The 16,641-nt window shown below is 38.4% G+C and overlaps 1 protein-coding gene across 1 annotated transcript in view; it reads right to left on the bottom strand.

Annotated features, from left to right (window-relative positions):
- Positions 1–16,641, bottom strand: part of LOC103724242 — a 46,899-nt gene that overhangs the window by 5,528 nt on the left and 24,730 nt on the right. Inside the window, exons 10-12 of the mRNA XM_017846917.3 lie at positions 9,055–10,219; positions 8,603–8,953; positions 8,262–8,499 (exon numbers count right to left, since the gene is read on the bottom strand). Of these exons, the coding sequence (XP_017702406.2) occupies positions 8,262–8,499; positions 8,603–8,953; positions 9,055–10,219 (1,754 nt within the window). The remainder of the gene's footprint in view (positions 1–8,261; positions 8,500–8,602; positions 8,954–9,054; positions 10,220–16,641) is intronic.

Here is a 16,641-nt window from a genome sequence, read left to right as displayed (position 1 = left end):
AAGAGCTCACTACACTAACCACACATAGATGAACAAAATACTTGTTCATTATGGATACAGTCTAGCTAACTTTAAGGATGATGATTAAGCCCTTAAGATGCTGTTACCAATGTTCAGTGAACTGCCTATCCCGGCCCAGGGCATACTGAAACAAACCAGGATGGTTCATAGATTCAGTTTGGAATGGGATAAGATCTTATCAAAACTAGTCCGAAGCTAGCAAAACTGCATGGATCCATCCAGTTTTGAATGATACTGACTTGATTCACCTGGGTCAAACTGATCACGGCTTTTAAAAGACTTTGTCCCATCCCCACTGGTTTGATCCTAGACCCATTCTCCCTTTCTGCCATGCCAGATATCTCGCTAACAGCCAATTCACCTCCAAGCCCTCCACTACTCCACTGGCTTCGGCTCCCACTTTGCTGACGATCTTCCCCTAGACCCTCAACACCATCCTATGGCTCAAATCTGCTCAAATCTGACACCCTCGATGGCCACAGGATCCACCACATCAACCAACACCATTACCTCCAACAGCCACAGTTAGAATGCTTCTCCCTTCCTCCCCCTCTCTAGATCTATGGGGAAAATCCTAGATTAGGTGAACCTGGCACTTGACTGATATTAGCATAAGTACCATGTGCTGGTACTGTATGGTACCATACCATATCAACATGAAAACTGACTGGTAGGGTCACAGTTTTGATTTAGCCAACTTTGGCTATTACTATCCACTAGACATTACTCATTTAGATATTTCACTTCAATAAAATGTAGGAGAATCTCGATTTTATCATTCAGATAACAATGATATTAAAAATTTAATTCTCAAATTGCCCTCAAGAAGAACTATATCCACATACTGACATTTGATTGATGGGCAGAGTTAGCAAATGTATAAGGTTTTCAGCCATAAACCACTTCCATGATGTTCTCTCTTCAACTACTTTCCCGCTACTCCATTACACACTTCCATGATATTCTCTCTTAGATTCAGCAGGTTTTAATAACAAAACACTTGATCTGTTTCCTTGTGTAGTAAGTTTTCCTTGATAAACGAAAGAAAAATATTCTGATTTTTGGAAGTCGCTGCACTATCTTAGGTTCTCCAATTTTATATCGTGCTAAAAATATTCTTAGCATCTTGAGACTAGAATTAATGGATCATCGATTTTTGATCTTGGATCTGGAATATTTTGGTGTAGACATCTTTCCTCCTAAATCTGAAGATTGTACTTCCCCAATTAATATCAACCCTCTATTTGATTGAAAGAAATTGAGGTTATCTATCGACCTTGATGAATATTCTTCTAGGGTTGGCTAGGAGTTTTTTAGGATCTAATATTCAGATAGATCGATTAATCAAGAGTAGTTGATATTTTGACAAAGAAATATGATGTTCTTATTCAGAATTAAGACGTTTTTTCGTTTATAAGAGAGAAGTTTGATTTACATCATCTACAAAAAGAATCAAGTTTAGAGGTATTGAACCTTATTCTTCTGATAAGATCTAATGATGAAATTGTATTGGTAAGTAGAATTATTGAAAACTTAAGGACGAGATTAGAATTATGTATCTCTAACATTTTGAAAGCACAAGAAAAGAAAATTTCGAGGATGAAATTTTTAAACGAGGGGCGAATGTGAGACCCAGCCTCATTAGGTCGGCATGTTGGCCCGACCCAGCATCCGAATGCAAACCGAAGGCCCGTCCGACCCAGAACTAGGGCAGAGCCCTAGTTGAGCACAACGAAGGAGGACGAGTTCTCCTCCTCCTTGAACTCTGCCGGAGACTAGGAAACCCTAGTCTCCGCTCTATATAAGCTTTCCCCTAGCTCCAATCAGAGAGTAGTCACCAGATTTCTTTGATTTTTTCCCTCGATCACCGATCGCCATCGTGCCGCCGCCGCTGCCATTCGCCGCCAAGAAGCGAGGAAATAATCCAAAAATCTTTGGATAACTCTTCTTTTCATCCTCCGTGACCCTTGGAAGCCCGATTCCGACTGATGATCGCCGAAATTTGGCCGAGACGAGGCAAAGCCCATGTTTTTCTTGCTTTCGGAAAGCAAGTTTTTTTCTTCTGATTCCGGCTGGTTCCACCATCAATTCTTGCCTCCTAAGTCTTCCTCCAATCCCCCACAGTGGCAGGAGACCATGGCCGAAGCTCCGGCCATTAGGATGCTTGATTTGTATGGTTAAAGAGGGTCGAAACCCCTATTTTGAGTGGATTTAGTGCTGTCGACCGCCAGTCGCCACTGGCCGCTTGCTGGCCAACCGTGGGTCCCTGACCCCGGGCACCACCTGCAGCCACCATCTTCCTTCCTCTCCTTGGTTAGAGAGAGAGAAGATAGTTCTCTTCTCTCTCTTCCCATGCTCTCTTGTTTTTCTCTACCTAGACTTTCTCTCTACTCTAGAATAGTTGGATCCAGTGAAGAATCTTCATAGTGATTTTGAATTGACCCTGGTGAAGAGTCCTAATCCAGGATCGTCGGATAGCATATCAGCCCCCACCCTGGCCTCTGCCAAACACTAATAGATTTGATCGCCCTGATCTTTGTTGAACCATCTGTGCCCTAGTCCGAGCATGATTCGATGAATTTCACTTTGATCGGACCGACCGAGATGTCGGGCACTCCCAATTGGTCAATCCGGTGATGGTATTGGAATTAAGGTCCCATTCTTGGAATAATCATGATAACTTCTGATTGAAAATATAATTTTTAAATACCAAAATTTGAGAAAATTTTTTGGAATTAATTGGATCTGTTAGCTTGCATTCGCATGGTATTGTTTTATTTTTTTTGTAAATCTATTAGCAATCATTAAATTGTTATATTCATGACTCTAAGTGGTGTTATTCATGATGCACGAATTTGATGGATCGCATATTATTATGTAATATACTATTATGAAATATTATGACGATATATGATCTTATTATGGATATGATTGATTGATTTTGACACCTCATGATTTTAGAACTGAAATATGAAACATAAAACTATTTGAATTTTGACATGTTTATGTTAAGGATCCCGCCAATAGAGGCTAATACATTGGCGCATGAATTGTTCTGAAGGTTGTGTTCAAGATGATTAGTGACATACCGTCAGCAGACCAGCGGTCCTAAAGGACTTTGCTGCAAGATAATGCACAACTCACTACAATAAAAATAGTCGGTGTTATGATCCTGCCACAGGATAATGCGGTCATAGCTCAGGATCGATAAGATAAATTGAATATTTGAAAAAATTTGATCATTTACATCTATTCCAATGAGCCATCTACCGAATCGTTGCAATTGATGTTCGATCCCGAAGAGAAGGAAGAGATCTCAGAAAAGTAGGTTTTTACGATCCGATAAAGAATCAAACTTATTTAAATGTTCCTCTTATTCTATATTTCCTTGAAAAAGGTGCTCAACCTACGGGAACTGTTTGTGATATTTTAAGGAAGGCAGAATTATTTCAAGAAAGAACTTCGATTCGAGTTAATTAAAGTAAAAAAAAACAAAAAATTAATAAATAAAAAAAGGGGGGGGTCACTAGTATCTATCTTTGTGTAATTATTTACACACAATTTGCCTTTTTCTTGCTGTATTCATACTTAATTTACTTTTTTTCTTGTTTTGTTTGTTGCGGGAATCCACCAACAAACAAGGGGTTCATCTTGCTTATTGTACCTCTATTGATTGAATAAACCCGAGATTTTTTCTTTACTTTACCTCTTTCGTATTTTTTTCATACAAATTTATTATTTATGTTTATGTTGTGCCAATCCAACACAAGTCCTTATTTGATTTATTTAAATTTGTTTTCTTAACATTGGATTCATATTGACAATGATGCATCGAAGAAATATAATTCGATCGTAGATAAATAGATACGTTTATCTCCACCCCATATTGGTTTTTTCTTTCCTTTACTGCCATTCGCCGCCAAGAAGCGAGGAAATAATCCAAAAATCTTTGGATAACTCTTCTCTTCATCCTCCGTGACCCTTGGAAGCCCGATTCCGACTGATGATCGCCGAAATTTGGCCGAGACGAGGCAAAGCCCATGTTTTTCTTGCTTTCAGAAAGCAAGTTTTTTTCTTCTGATTCCGGCTGGTTCCACCATCGATTCTTGCCTCCTAAGTCTTCCTCCAATCCCCCCCAGTGGCAGGAGACCATGGCCGAAGCTCCGGCCATTAGGATGCTTGATTTGTATGGTTAAAGAGGGTCGAAACCCCTATTTTGAGTGGATTTAGTGCTGTCGACCGCTAGTCGCCACTGGCTGCTTGCTGGCCAACCGTGGGTCCCTGACCCCGGGCACCACCTGCAGCCACCGTCTTCCTTCCTCTCCTTGGTTAGAGAGAGAGAAGATAGTTCTCTTTTCTCTCTTCCCCATGCTCTCTTGTTTTTCTCTACCTAGACTTTCTCTCTACTCTAGAATAGTTGGATCCAGTGAAGAATCTTCATAGTGATTTTGAATTGACCATGGTGAAGAGTCCTAATCTAGGATTGTCGGACAGCATATCAGCCCCCACCCTGGCCTCTGCCAAACACTAATAGATTTGATCGCCCTGATCTTTGTTGAACCATCTGTGCCCTAGTCCGAGCATGATTCGATGAATTTCACTTTGATCGGACCGACCGAGATGTCGGGCACTCCCAATTGGTCAATCCGGTGATGGTATTGGAATTAAGGTCCCATTCTTGGAATAATCATGATAACTTCTGATTGAAAATATAATTTTTAAATAACAAAATTTGAGAAAATTTTTTGGAATTAATTGGATCTGTTAGTTAGCTTGCATTCGCATGGTATTGTTTTATTTTTTTTGTAAATCTATTAGCAATCATTAAATTGTTATATTCATGACTCTAAGTGGTGTTATTCATGATGCATGAATTTGATGGATCGCATATGATTATGTAATATACTATTATGAAATATTATGACGATATATGATCTTATTATGGATATGATTGATTGATTTTGACACCTCATGATTTTAGAACTGAAATATGAAACATAAAACTATTTGAATTTTGACATGTTTATATTAAGGATCCCGCCAATAGAGGCTAATACATTGGCACATGAATTGTTTTGAAGGTTGTGTTCAAGATGATTAGTGACATATCGTCAGCAGACCAGCGGTCCTAAAGGACTTTGCTGCAAGATAATGCACAGCTAACTTCAAAAAAAATAGTCGGTGTTATGATCCTGCCACAGGATGATGCGGTCATAGCTCAGGATCGATAAGATAAATTGAATATTTGAAAAAATTTGAATCTATGAACAAAATTTAATACTTTTAGAAAGATTTGATTCGTATATTAGTACTGTATATATGCTTATTTTTTGCAAATTATAATCTATTTGATTGCCTGATTTTGTTTAGTTAAAGTGATCATTGCTTACTGAGCTGTCTAGCTCATTATACGATTTCTTATTTTTTCACAGATTCAGAGAACTAGTCTGATCGAAGTTTTCAATATGAGAGAGTGACTAGCAGAACTTTAGCACAGATTATCTTAGAACAAAGTCTATTTAAATTGATGTACTACCCTAGAATATTGTTATGATTGTGAGACATTTAAATGTTGAGCTAGTTATTGAAATAAAGTTTGCACATTATTATTTAAATTGTTCCGCTGCATATTTATGAGATCATATTGAGATGCCCTGCATGCTTGTGGGGAGGGTTCCCTACGAGTACGCGGCAGTTGTCAACCCCCGGTTCGTGAACTCGGGTCGAGGTAGAAATAGGAGGTTTGTCCAATTGTACACTCAAGAGCAACTCTAAAACACTTATTTAATAAAAGTATCACCTTTCATTGATAAGTCCACCTTTTGAAGCACTTGTCATTGAAAAAACATGCAGATTTAAAAAAGAAAACATGGTGGTAAGATTGAAATTCAATATCTAGCCATAAACATTTTTGTTTTCCTTTTTAATTTTCTGCTGATCAATTACATGCACTATGCAGGCAAACCACTTCAAGGTTTATGTACTGGAAATCAATATCCATATTAGTACCTTACTTGTAAGGCAGATATGGTTAAGGTATGGTACCATACAAAAACAATATATGCCCTTTGTCATAGGACAAACAACTTGGAGGTGAAACACCATCTATCGATACTGTCCTAGCACATCCAACCCTAAGACCCTTAATGGTACAATTTAGTATAGCCAGTATGGACTGGTACCTAGTCAAATCCTTGAACCAGTATATTGAATATCATGTACATAATCATTTACAAATGACACCAATAAAAGACATCCTGTGAACAAATTGATAACTTTAGATATATATGGAAAAAGGCATGAAAGACCAACCATACCATAATACGATATTCACAAAAATAAGAAACTAATCAAGGTTATATTGTATAGCAAGGTTTTAAATCTGGGGATATCCTAGTTTCTCCATGGAATGGGATGCTCCACTATCCTACCTCATCTCCACACCAATCCCAGTCGAGCGTCTTGTAGGTACTTTCCGTCTCTCTTCCCTTTTTCTTTTCTTTCCTTTCTTTCCTTTCCTTTCTTTCCTTTCCTTTCTTTTTCTTTCTTTTCTTCTTTCTTTCTTTTTCTTCTTTCCTCCATTTTTCCTTACCATCCTTTCTTTCCTTTTTCTTCTTCTTTCTTTTTCTTATCCCTTCATCTTTCTCTTTTCTTCCTTCCTTCCTTTCATTCTTCTTCTTCTCCCTTCTTTTCTCTCTCCTCTTGAATATCTCTCCTTTCACCTTTCCTTTTCTTCATCTTTCCTTCATTTCTTTCTTTCCTTTTGTCCTCTTCTTTCCGCGCATAAATGAGTTTCAGAGTCCTAACCCCATCCCAGTCCCATTTTCTCATAGAAATGAGACAGGATGACTATGACGCCCTCCATCTCGTCGGGACTTACAACATTATTGTAAAGTACCATACCACAGTTTTTCAAACCTTAAACAAACCATGTGGAGATATGGGGTTGTATTGTGGTATGTACTATATGGAGACATTAACGACACTTAACATGGTACTTCAGACCGTGACATGGACAAAACTTTTCCAGCAAGATTAAACTTTGGAGCTCTTCCTTAGTTACTCGACTTTTCTGGCTAGGAGTGCATGGTGAAGTGGAATTCAGCATTTGGAAGGGTTACAGAGAGAGATGGATAATCGTAGTTCAAAAAAGCATAAATTCATATCAATTAAGAATTTAAAGTTTAATAGGAATTATTTTGATGACTTTTTTAGTTATAGTAATGGTCAAAAATAATATTCATAATTCTTGAAGCATGACTTGCCAATTCTCTTCAACTATCATGCATCAAAAAAACAAAAATAAGATGTTCATGATTCCAGGTGCTAATTATCTATGTTAGCATGGTAAAAAAATGAAAGCACATTTAGACTATTCGCCTCCTAGTAAGATCTATCTATCAAATAATAAATCATGTGTAAATTATACTTTAATAAAATGGTAGCTATTTCCGCTTCTCAATAATAATTCCTTCTCTTAGGCAGTTTCTTACATTGGCAAGGCAAGTCTTCTGGAATAGAATATTCTGAGTGTGCATTACAAAAAGGGTTCAGGTTGTATCTTTCGCGCAAAAGAATGATTGGCTGTTGGATCGCATCCCACACACATCTCAAAGCACTATGAACTCCATTCGTCCACGTACACAGATCTCAAAGTAGCCATTGCATGATCCAATGGTGGATTCTTGCAAAGGAAGGTGAATCCATCTTTCGCACGAAAGATACAACCCGTCCTTTCAAGGATGGTACAAGGAGGAAGTTGGTCTTTTCAAGTAGCAAAATACTGTGGGGCCTGAATAAGTAAGAACTGTTATTTTCTAAAATAGGATATAGCTAACATATAGTTGTATTTCCAAATTTAGGGAGGGATAAGGCCCTTGCAGGCTCCAAAACAGAAAAAAATGAAGAAAAAGAAGAAAACACAACTTAGCCACGATACTTGTAAAGTATGTCATGTGTCCTTGTAATGCTCTGCACATGCATTGCATCTGCTGGATACTAGCGTGAAAAATAACTGCAAAGCATCATTATACTCAATACAAAATGGCAAATATGTACAATAGACTTAACATGTGAACAGAATTGCAAAAAAAAAACAAGAAAGATAACGAACAAATTATGCAACCTAATTTTAGAAGAATACTAGAAGGACTTAACATAAAATCAGTCAGTTGCAGTTGTAGACCCCCCCCCCCAAAAAAAAAAAAAAGAAAATAAAAAAGTCAATAGCCAAACCTAACCTGCTTTTGTATATTCGCGTGACTCCATGATGGAAGATGCAGATAATTCCATCTTTCCAATGCTCTCATAAATGTCAGCAGCCTTTGATAGTGAATCTAATGCCAGCTGGAAATTCACATGAAGCTTAGAACGACCATCAGCTTGAAGTAATGCTGCCTTTGACCAGTTCTCCATATATACATCTCCAGATCGTTTGAAACACAGTATCGCCATCTCATAATTGCCATCATTAAAGAACTGAAAAAACATAATAGAAAGAATATTCAACAATTGCACCTCAGAGTTCAGGTGCGTAAAGATGAATTAAATTGAATACAAATGACACAAGTAAGGTGTAAACCTTCTCGCCACGGGCATCCCACTCTTCTATTTTACAATACACTTCCATTTTCCTGACAAATGATGAATCCAATCTCTCCACCTGCACAAGACCCAACATCTTCCAGTAGTTGAAAATTGGCCCCCCAAAGTCTTGTCTACTTTCATAGATCCACAATCTTCTTTTAGTACGTGTAACAGCAACATACAACTGTTTCAGTTCCGTGAACAGAATATGATGTTTATCTTGGTCAAAACATGGATACTTGGGCAAGCAAGGGTTTGCTAATTTTTGATCGTCCATGAACTCATAAACTACCCTCCATTGGCACTTCAAAGGTGACTCCTCAAAGAAATTAAATAGAAGAACATCCTGCAAACAAAATTATATAAAAAATAGGGAAACTAGGTTCTAGAAAAGCTAAGTAGCAGAAGTACATGCAAAATTTAAAAACTCAGTCTCTAATACTATACCTGAAATTCCAGCCCTTTGCAGTCCTTAATGGTCAAGACCAGAGCTTTGTTACCGATACGACAAACAAGCTTCTCTTTAGTATGTTTATCACGTACCAAAATTACTTGTTCAGCTCCAAATTGAAATGGGATATGGTCGATTGTTTCATTAGTGCCAAAGATAGTATCTAGCACATCAGTCTCATTTTCAGATTCTAGTAATACAGGAGCCTCTCCGTGTGTCATACTTTTTTCTGAAACAAGACGATCAACTAATAAAGGAAAGAAATGGTGCAACAGATCTAATATGCTTTCTGCTAATTTCAAAATACCGGCATGGGTCCGGAAATTAGTGCTCAACAGAAAAAGTTCAGGAACAGATCCCAACCCAAGGAGAAACTCTTTATAGAATAAGCATTTAATATCTTCAAATCTAAAATCATTAACCAGAGCCTGTGCAGTGTCTCCAGAAAGCATAAATCCACTCTGGAAATTCACACAAAGGTGTTTGAACAAGCAAATCTGCTTCATTGTAAAATCTTGAACTTCATCTACGTATAAATAATCCATCTTGCGGCCCTCATATCTATAAACAAATAATCGAAAATGAAGATCATTCACTAAATCAGAAATGTCATATTCCTCACATTTCTCTTTTTCCTTCTCATAACTCATAAATATTTTATATATCATTTTTCTCTTATCTTTGCTTACTGAAGAGCGCCGATTCTCAGATAGCGCAGTATACTCGTCCTCATCCATGTTTTTGTAAATTGAAGTCCTTCCGGTACCCATTCCTCCTTTTATACAGTAGATGATCTCAGAGAACACCAACGATGGTTCCAATTTCCTGGTAAGATTTTTGTCAAAACGAGGCCAATAAGAAGAAACAAAATGATCATAGTCAATTTCTTTAACCGTGATAAGTTGACACAGGACGTGAGACATCACAGTTCTTTTCCCACCAGTAATCGCCTTTACATCAGAAAATTTATCAAAGAATGAGTTCTTCATGCTTCCATCAAGAATGATCAAAAAATTGTGAAGTGAAATGACAAGAGGAAAATGGCTCTCTGAGATCTCCATGAAGCTATTAGGAATTTCTGAAAACCTACTTAAGTTTTCACTGACCCCATGTGCTTCAATGAACTTCAACCTTTTAGTAGCTTCCTCACCAGCAGCATACCTAGGACCAAAGTAATTTTAAAAAAATAAGAATCAGAATGACAATATCCTAGTGCAAAATGTACACTTGACCCATGAAATTAGAATGGTACGGTAAAATAACATACCAGCAGAACTGAAAATTTTAAACTTACAGACTAGAATAATTTGAAAAAAAGACTCAAAAGAACTGATAAAAACTCCTCAACTATTAGATCTATCAATAGATATTCCACTGGAACTTCTCGCAGGACAAAATTGTATGCATGTGTTTACCACCATAACAATGAATAGAAGTCAGCTTGTATAAATATACCCACATTAAAAGGTCACCGTAAGAACACACTTGATGAAATTACAGTACATGTCATCAAAGAATGATCTTAGAATGATCTTAACCATCTATTTTATGGTTCTATATAATTGTACTAGTTTTCCAATATTCCTTGAATTAGGATAAAAATAATTTAAGGGGCTAGGAAACAAATATATACAGGTCTCTAACTCTAATGTTATAAGGAAAAAGCCTTTCTGTTTTTGTGCAGCCATGAGTGGCCTCAGACATCATCTGTTTAACGAACGAGAGTATCTAATGTGCCAAGGGTCCAGCACATCTTTCCTGACAGAATCTTGAGAAACAAAGTCAACAGCACAAAATAACCTTACCATCACAAAACTCACCTTATAGAACTAATTGTACTTCATGCAAACTTTGCCTACAAGTACAGACACGAGGCTGCAGTTTGCAAATAGCAATGGCAAATGCAACGAACTCCACTAGCTGACAAAGACCAAAAGGCTAAAGATGTTGCCATCTCCTAACCATCTGAACATGTTACGTTAACTTTCTATTCTACGTGCCAATGAACTCTTCCATATTAACCCCATTTATTTTGTATGAAGAAATGAAATCCCAAGAGACATAAATAAAAGTTCATCATACTACAAACTTAAATTTAACATCAGGGTCACCTATGATTTATATGCATTTCAAAGAAATATCATAAGCAATCCATAGTATTAGAACTCTATAAGACTAAAAGCATGTGTCAATACTTAAAAATATATCGTTAGTATAAACTAGTTACTTGTTCCCTTGTATTCGTCTAATGTGAATGCCCACTTACTTCAGTTGCGTATGTGTAGAATAGTTATATGGTGTTAGTTTACATTCTAGTGCACATGAAACGACGTAATGCACATACTAAATAGCTATTACCACAAACATCTAGACAAAATTTTGACTCTTAAACTTCATTGATTGTGAATATATAATTACAAGTTTAAAGTCTTTAAAAGTAATTGACTGAAGCAGAATCCCTTATCATCCCTGTTCATATTTCTAGGAACTCCTGAATCCAAACACCCGCACCCAAACCACTGGGGTTAAAAAGAGTTGTTTACCTTTCATGCCAATTGCATGCCATGTGTTAGCACTATGCAATATGTCTCGTTCAAATCAGTGACTGGCACAGACATGATAAGTCATATTTTGGTCATTGGTTGATTCTACCTATTGATCTGACTAGTATTATGCCATGTCCCTAGCTTAAAGAGCCCCGAAAGTCAAGAAGTTAAATAAGGCTTGGCCAGCTTAAGTCCATAGAAATGTTTGTACATATGTATGTAAGCCATATGGTATGAATCTATGACCTGCCCTTCTTCTATCTGCTGCGGACTGTGAAGGAGCCAGGCTTTCAATCAAAGACGGGTCACAGTTTCATACTCCAAAACTTGGCTTCAGATAACTGGCCTAAACCGTGTTAAGACAACGAATGAGTCTGCTTTCCCGAATAGAAAATTGGCCTAATTCTAAGTTCAAGAGCAATTGTTCCTTTTACTAGGCAAAAGGAGTATTTTGATCATTTTCATACTCCACCAAGACCATGCATGTAAGGGATTTCTTGGAATGCATCAGGGGTACTTCACCATTGAACAAGGCCCCTTCACAAGAAGGCAATATGGTTTTTAGGACAATAACAACGAGCCTCAGTCCAAGGAGAGGAAACTTTATTATAATTGGTTTACGTTACTAATTTATCATAATTTGAATTTAACCATTCACTTTTCAGCAAATCAGCAAGCATTACCTTTATGAGGCATGTTTTCTCCGTCATGAGTGTCACCAGTAGCAATGGTAGTTACAGATTAGACAAATTATCTACGACATATTTTGTTGCTTGTGTGAAACCAAGAAACTTCCAACCCATAAATATAGATAATACTTTGACAGACACCCCGAAACTCTGATCTTGTATTTTGGGGATGAAATCTTTTTGGCCCGGACTCATACCACGAGAGACTTCAACATGCAATTAGTAGAACTATCTGTTGTCCAAAAGGTATGGTAAATCAGGTTGTACATAAAAGGTTCAGCCTCCCCCTACAGGAGACTAATGCTTAACCAGTAGGAAAAAACTAAAACCAGAATTTGTCACTCCTAGTAGTTAAATAGGATTCCTAGTTATAGAAATAGAAATGGATTAGGCCTTGACATGGAGCAGTCCATTACGTATTAAGATTTGATGCTTCCAAAAGGGAGTTTGGATAATGGTAGATTTGATGCTTCCAAAAGAGAGTTTGGATAATGGCACCGAAGATGGTACCAGTTTCTGCCAAACCGGTATGGTACCAACCCATATGTTACCAACTCAGGGAATAAGGTTGTGTATCGGTACAGTACCAGGATGCAAATTTGATTGTTTTGTTTTGTTTTCCCAACTTTTGTTGTTTTTTTTTTTTTGATGTGTAATCCGAATATGAACTGAACTTTTTCCATGTTCTAGTGATTTTCAATGGGGTGTGTTATGCAGGAAAATCGATATTTTAACAGTACTTGTGGTCCCAATAAGGTTTAAGAACCAACTATAAATGAAACTAGGGAAATAATTCATAATATTGTAATAAAATAATCAACAATGACTCACTTTCAAAATTCCAAAAGAACATAAAAAGTCTAGGAGTATCCCCATCTAAAAAGGGGGGTGCTAGTGCCGGCCAAGTAGCATTCTCCTATCCAGCTGTTTGATTGCCGACAATTGTTATGCTACAATTTTAGTTTGGCGTAATTGAATTGCAAGCACACAAAACAAGTGTTCGATGCCTGTAGGCTACAGTTCAACTGCAAAAGGAGGCCCAAAACTTCTATTTGAACTGCAGCAAAATTTGGTAATAGTTTCAACTACAAAAATCCTTGCAACTAGAAAATAGCATGAAAGCATACACTCACCGCACATATTAAATATATATAACAATAATATAATCATGTAATAATTTATACAAAGGTTCGTCATGCCAGTATTAGAGCACGGTTCTATACGCCTCCATGCCATTCTATGCCGAGCCGTACCGACACAGCAAAGAGGGTGAGAGAGGGAGAACAAAAGAGAGGAACAAAGAGAGGGGGAGAGGGAGGGCCTCTGGACAGCGTTGGAGGGGCACCGAAGGGAGCCAGCGGGCCGGAGCAAGGGCTTCGCCCTCCAAACACTTGTTTAATTTATTTTAAAAATTTTAAGTGAAGTCAGCAAAGAATTTGCCAGGTTCACTTAAAATTTGGGCTCTTTTTTTATTTTGAAAATTTTAATTCTTCTAAATTCTAACATGTTTCACTTTTATCTTTTTACCTTTCAACATTGATTAAAAGATGCATGTTGGATATTTTCTGTATTTAATTACATTTTTTATGATTTTTAATTAGTTTTCTTTTTTTAAATTAATTTGGAGTCATATAAATCTTGTTAACATACAAAATGCAAGGAAACTAGTTTAAAATTTATCTCATTGGTTCTTGATGCATGCTCCATGTTTTCAATGTTTAATCAAACTATCAACTATTTTGAGTAATTCACCTTTAAAGACAACATAAACTATGTTAATCAACAAACTATAAGTAGCTATTTTAAAACTTATCATATTAAATATTTTTCGCATTTAAACATTTTTCTATTTTAAATAAAATTTTCCACTAAAAATAGTATAAAATCACAAAAAATCTGTTAATTAATGAAATACATGACAACTAATTCTAATATATTGATATTATGGACATCTATTCATTTTTTTTTTTTGAGTCTAGGGGCTATGTAGCCACCCCTAATGGGTAATACATACACTTTTCAATGTTTTGGTGGGATAATCTAAAAGCTATCCTAATTTTGAGCTTAGGCTTGGGGTTCCCTAACGTACCACCGAATTCAAGTGAATCACCAGACTCGTTGTAGATTATTTTTACCACTACGCGTATCCAGAAGGATCACCGGACTCAATGTGGACTATTTTGACCACTACAAGTATCTAAGAGAATCACCAGACTTGATGTAAATCACTTTGACTACTATAAATAACTAGGAAGATCACCAGACTCAATGAGAACTCCCTTAGCCACTACGAGTAGAACTGGATAATGCCCAGGAGAAGATCGACAACATCGAAAAGCCGAGTTGCAAGCCAAACTGCCGGACACTATTGAGATGATCTTTTTTTTTAAAATTAGATAAATTTTCGCCATCATGGTATACAATGATAGTTTGGCTTCTTCAATCAGCTCACCATGCTTGGCCTTCTATAGCCAGTACGGGCCGGTTCAGCATACCATGATCACGACACAGGAGAATAAATTACAGTGTATTTACTACATCAATGTACACTAACAAAGATGTATAAATGTAGAGTGTGATGGCTTTATGGTCATACTCTTACCTACCACACCTAGGGTATTTGATCTACATATGCACCGGTTATAAAGTTTTTTGGGATAAATTCAAAAACTTAAAGATCAACAAAACCTTAAGGAGTGGGACCATGGTCTGCCGTACCAGTCGGTATGGTCGGTACCGGCCGGTACATACCGGTACCGGACCCTATCGGTACGATACAGCTACATATTTCGGTACCGAACCGTACCGACCGATCCAGTACCGACCCAAACCGACCAGTCCGTACCGGCTCCAAATTTTTTTTGGCTTTTAGCCCCATCGGTACAGTACCGGTTCGGCTCGGTTTGGTTCGGTACCGTACCGGTATCGATGCCCACCGGTACGTCGGTACAGTCGGTACCGCGTACCTTGAGTGGGACTATAAAATATAATCCAAAAGAAAATTTGAGTTTTGGAAACTCATCCCACAAAAGCTAGGGCCTTGAAGTAGAAGGGAGAGTTAACTAGAATTAGGATCTACCAATTCCTATATTATTGGAAAACAAATAGGATAATTGTTAGAAGGGACAAGTGTATAATCTCTAAAACATAAAGGAAAAAATGTAGCTAGTCCCTATATTCTAGACATCATAAATAAGCGGCCACAAAAGCAAAACTATTTTTAGACAATGTACAAGGTACTTGAAAACAACCATCAAGACCTCTTATCTCCCCTAGACTATTGTCGCATGTCTCAAGCCAATCCTACCATCAAAGCACGTTACGTTATCATAGACCCACATTGTACTGTCCGAGCCCGAGACTAACCGGGCCCAATACTTTTGAGGCCCAATTTAAGGGTATTTGGACCAGTCATTAATGGGCCGTATTGGGCCCATGGATGGCCGCCCATGGAGGGTTGCCACCTCACGCCTGAAGGCTGATGTGACGGGGCCCCAGCTGGCCAGTAGGAGGGAGGCCAGCTTTTGGGCCCTCATTCATGCAAAATGGGAGTCCGTCACCTCTCACCCAAGTTGAAAGGACAAGCCCAGCTGGCATGAGGGAAAGGGCAACTGTAGGCTTCCGGAGCAAGGAGGAAGAAGAGGGTGCCACCTCTCCAAGGGTCACATTCTAAGCAGAGTTTATTTAAACTCTCAGTTTCTTAACTTAGAATTTACAATACGCTATTATTCCTTAGCCCTCTGGAGTATTGTACCAGAGAAGCCGAACCCTGGAGCTGGAGGTTGAAGGAGCTGAACCTCTGAAGCCCTAGGAGAGGAAGGAGGAATTTCTTGAAGGGTGTACTGCTCGGCTGCAGCCAACCCGAAGCAAGGTATGACCTGATTTACTTAAGTAAATAGGTTTAAACAAAATAAAAAAGGAGGAAGTTCTTCTGTGGAATGTTACTCCCTTCTGTTTCAACTTTGAAATAGAGGAAAGAAGACTCTAGCACTGAGAAGATGGAAGAAGAGTAAATGGCCGACGGGTTCCACCCGGGCCAGACCCACGCACAAGGGCAGGCCACGGGCCGGCCTGAGTATGACCTAGGTCCGACCCAGGCCCAGCAACTAAGCTAGGCCCAGGCCCAGTGCTCATCCAGGCCGAGCCCAACCGAACTCGGCCTGCGGGTGCCTAGGGCTCCGCAGCCTCCGCTGCGGGTGCCCGGGGCACCGGATGCGACCACGAGGCCGCCGAGCCGGCACCATATGGGGCCACAGGGCCGCCAGACTAGCCAAGCCCCCACCCCTTCTTCGGTGAAGAGGTGGTGGCGCCACCATGAAAGAAAAGAAAAGGAGAAAGGGAGGAAAGA

Source organism: Phoenix dactylifera, unplaced genomic scaffold (assembly GCF_009389715.1).
Source record: "Phoenix dactylifera cultivar Barhee BC4 unplaced genomic scaffold, palm_55x_up_171113_PBpolish2nd_filt_p 000527F, whole genome shotgun sequence".
Taxonomy (NCBI): domain Eukaryota; kingdom Viridiplantae; phylum Streptophyta; class Magnoliopsida; order Arecales; family Arecaceae; genus Phoenix; species Phoenix dactylifera.
The sequence above is the reverse complement of the archived record's forward strand: the minus strand, read 5'-3'. Positions and strand labels throughout refer to the sequence as shown.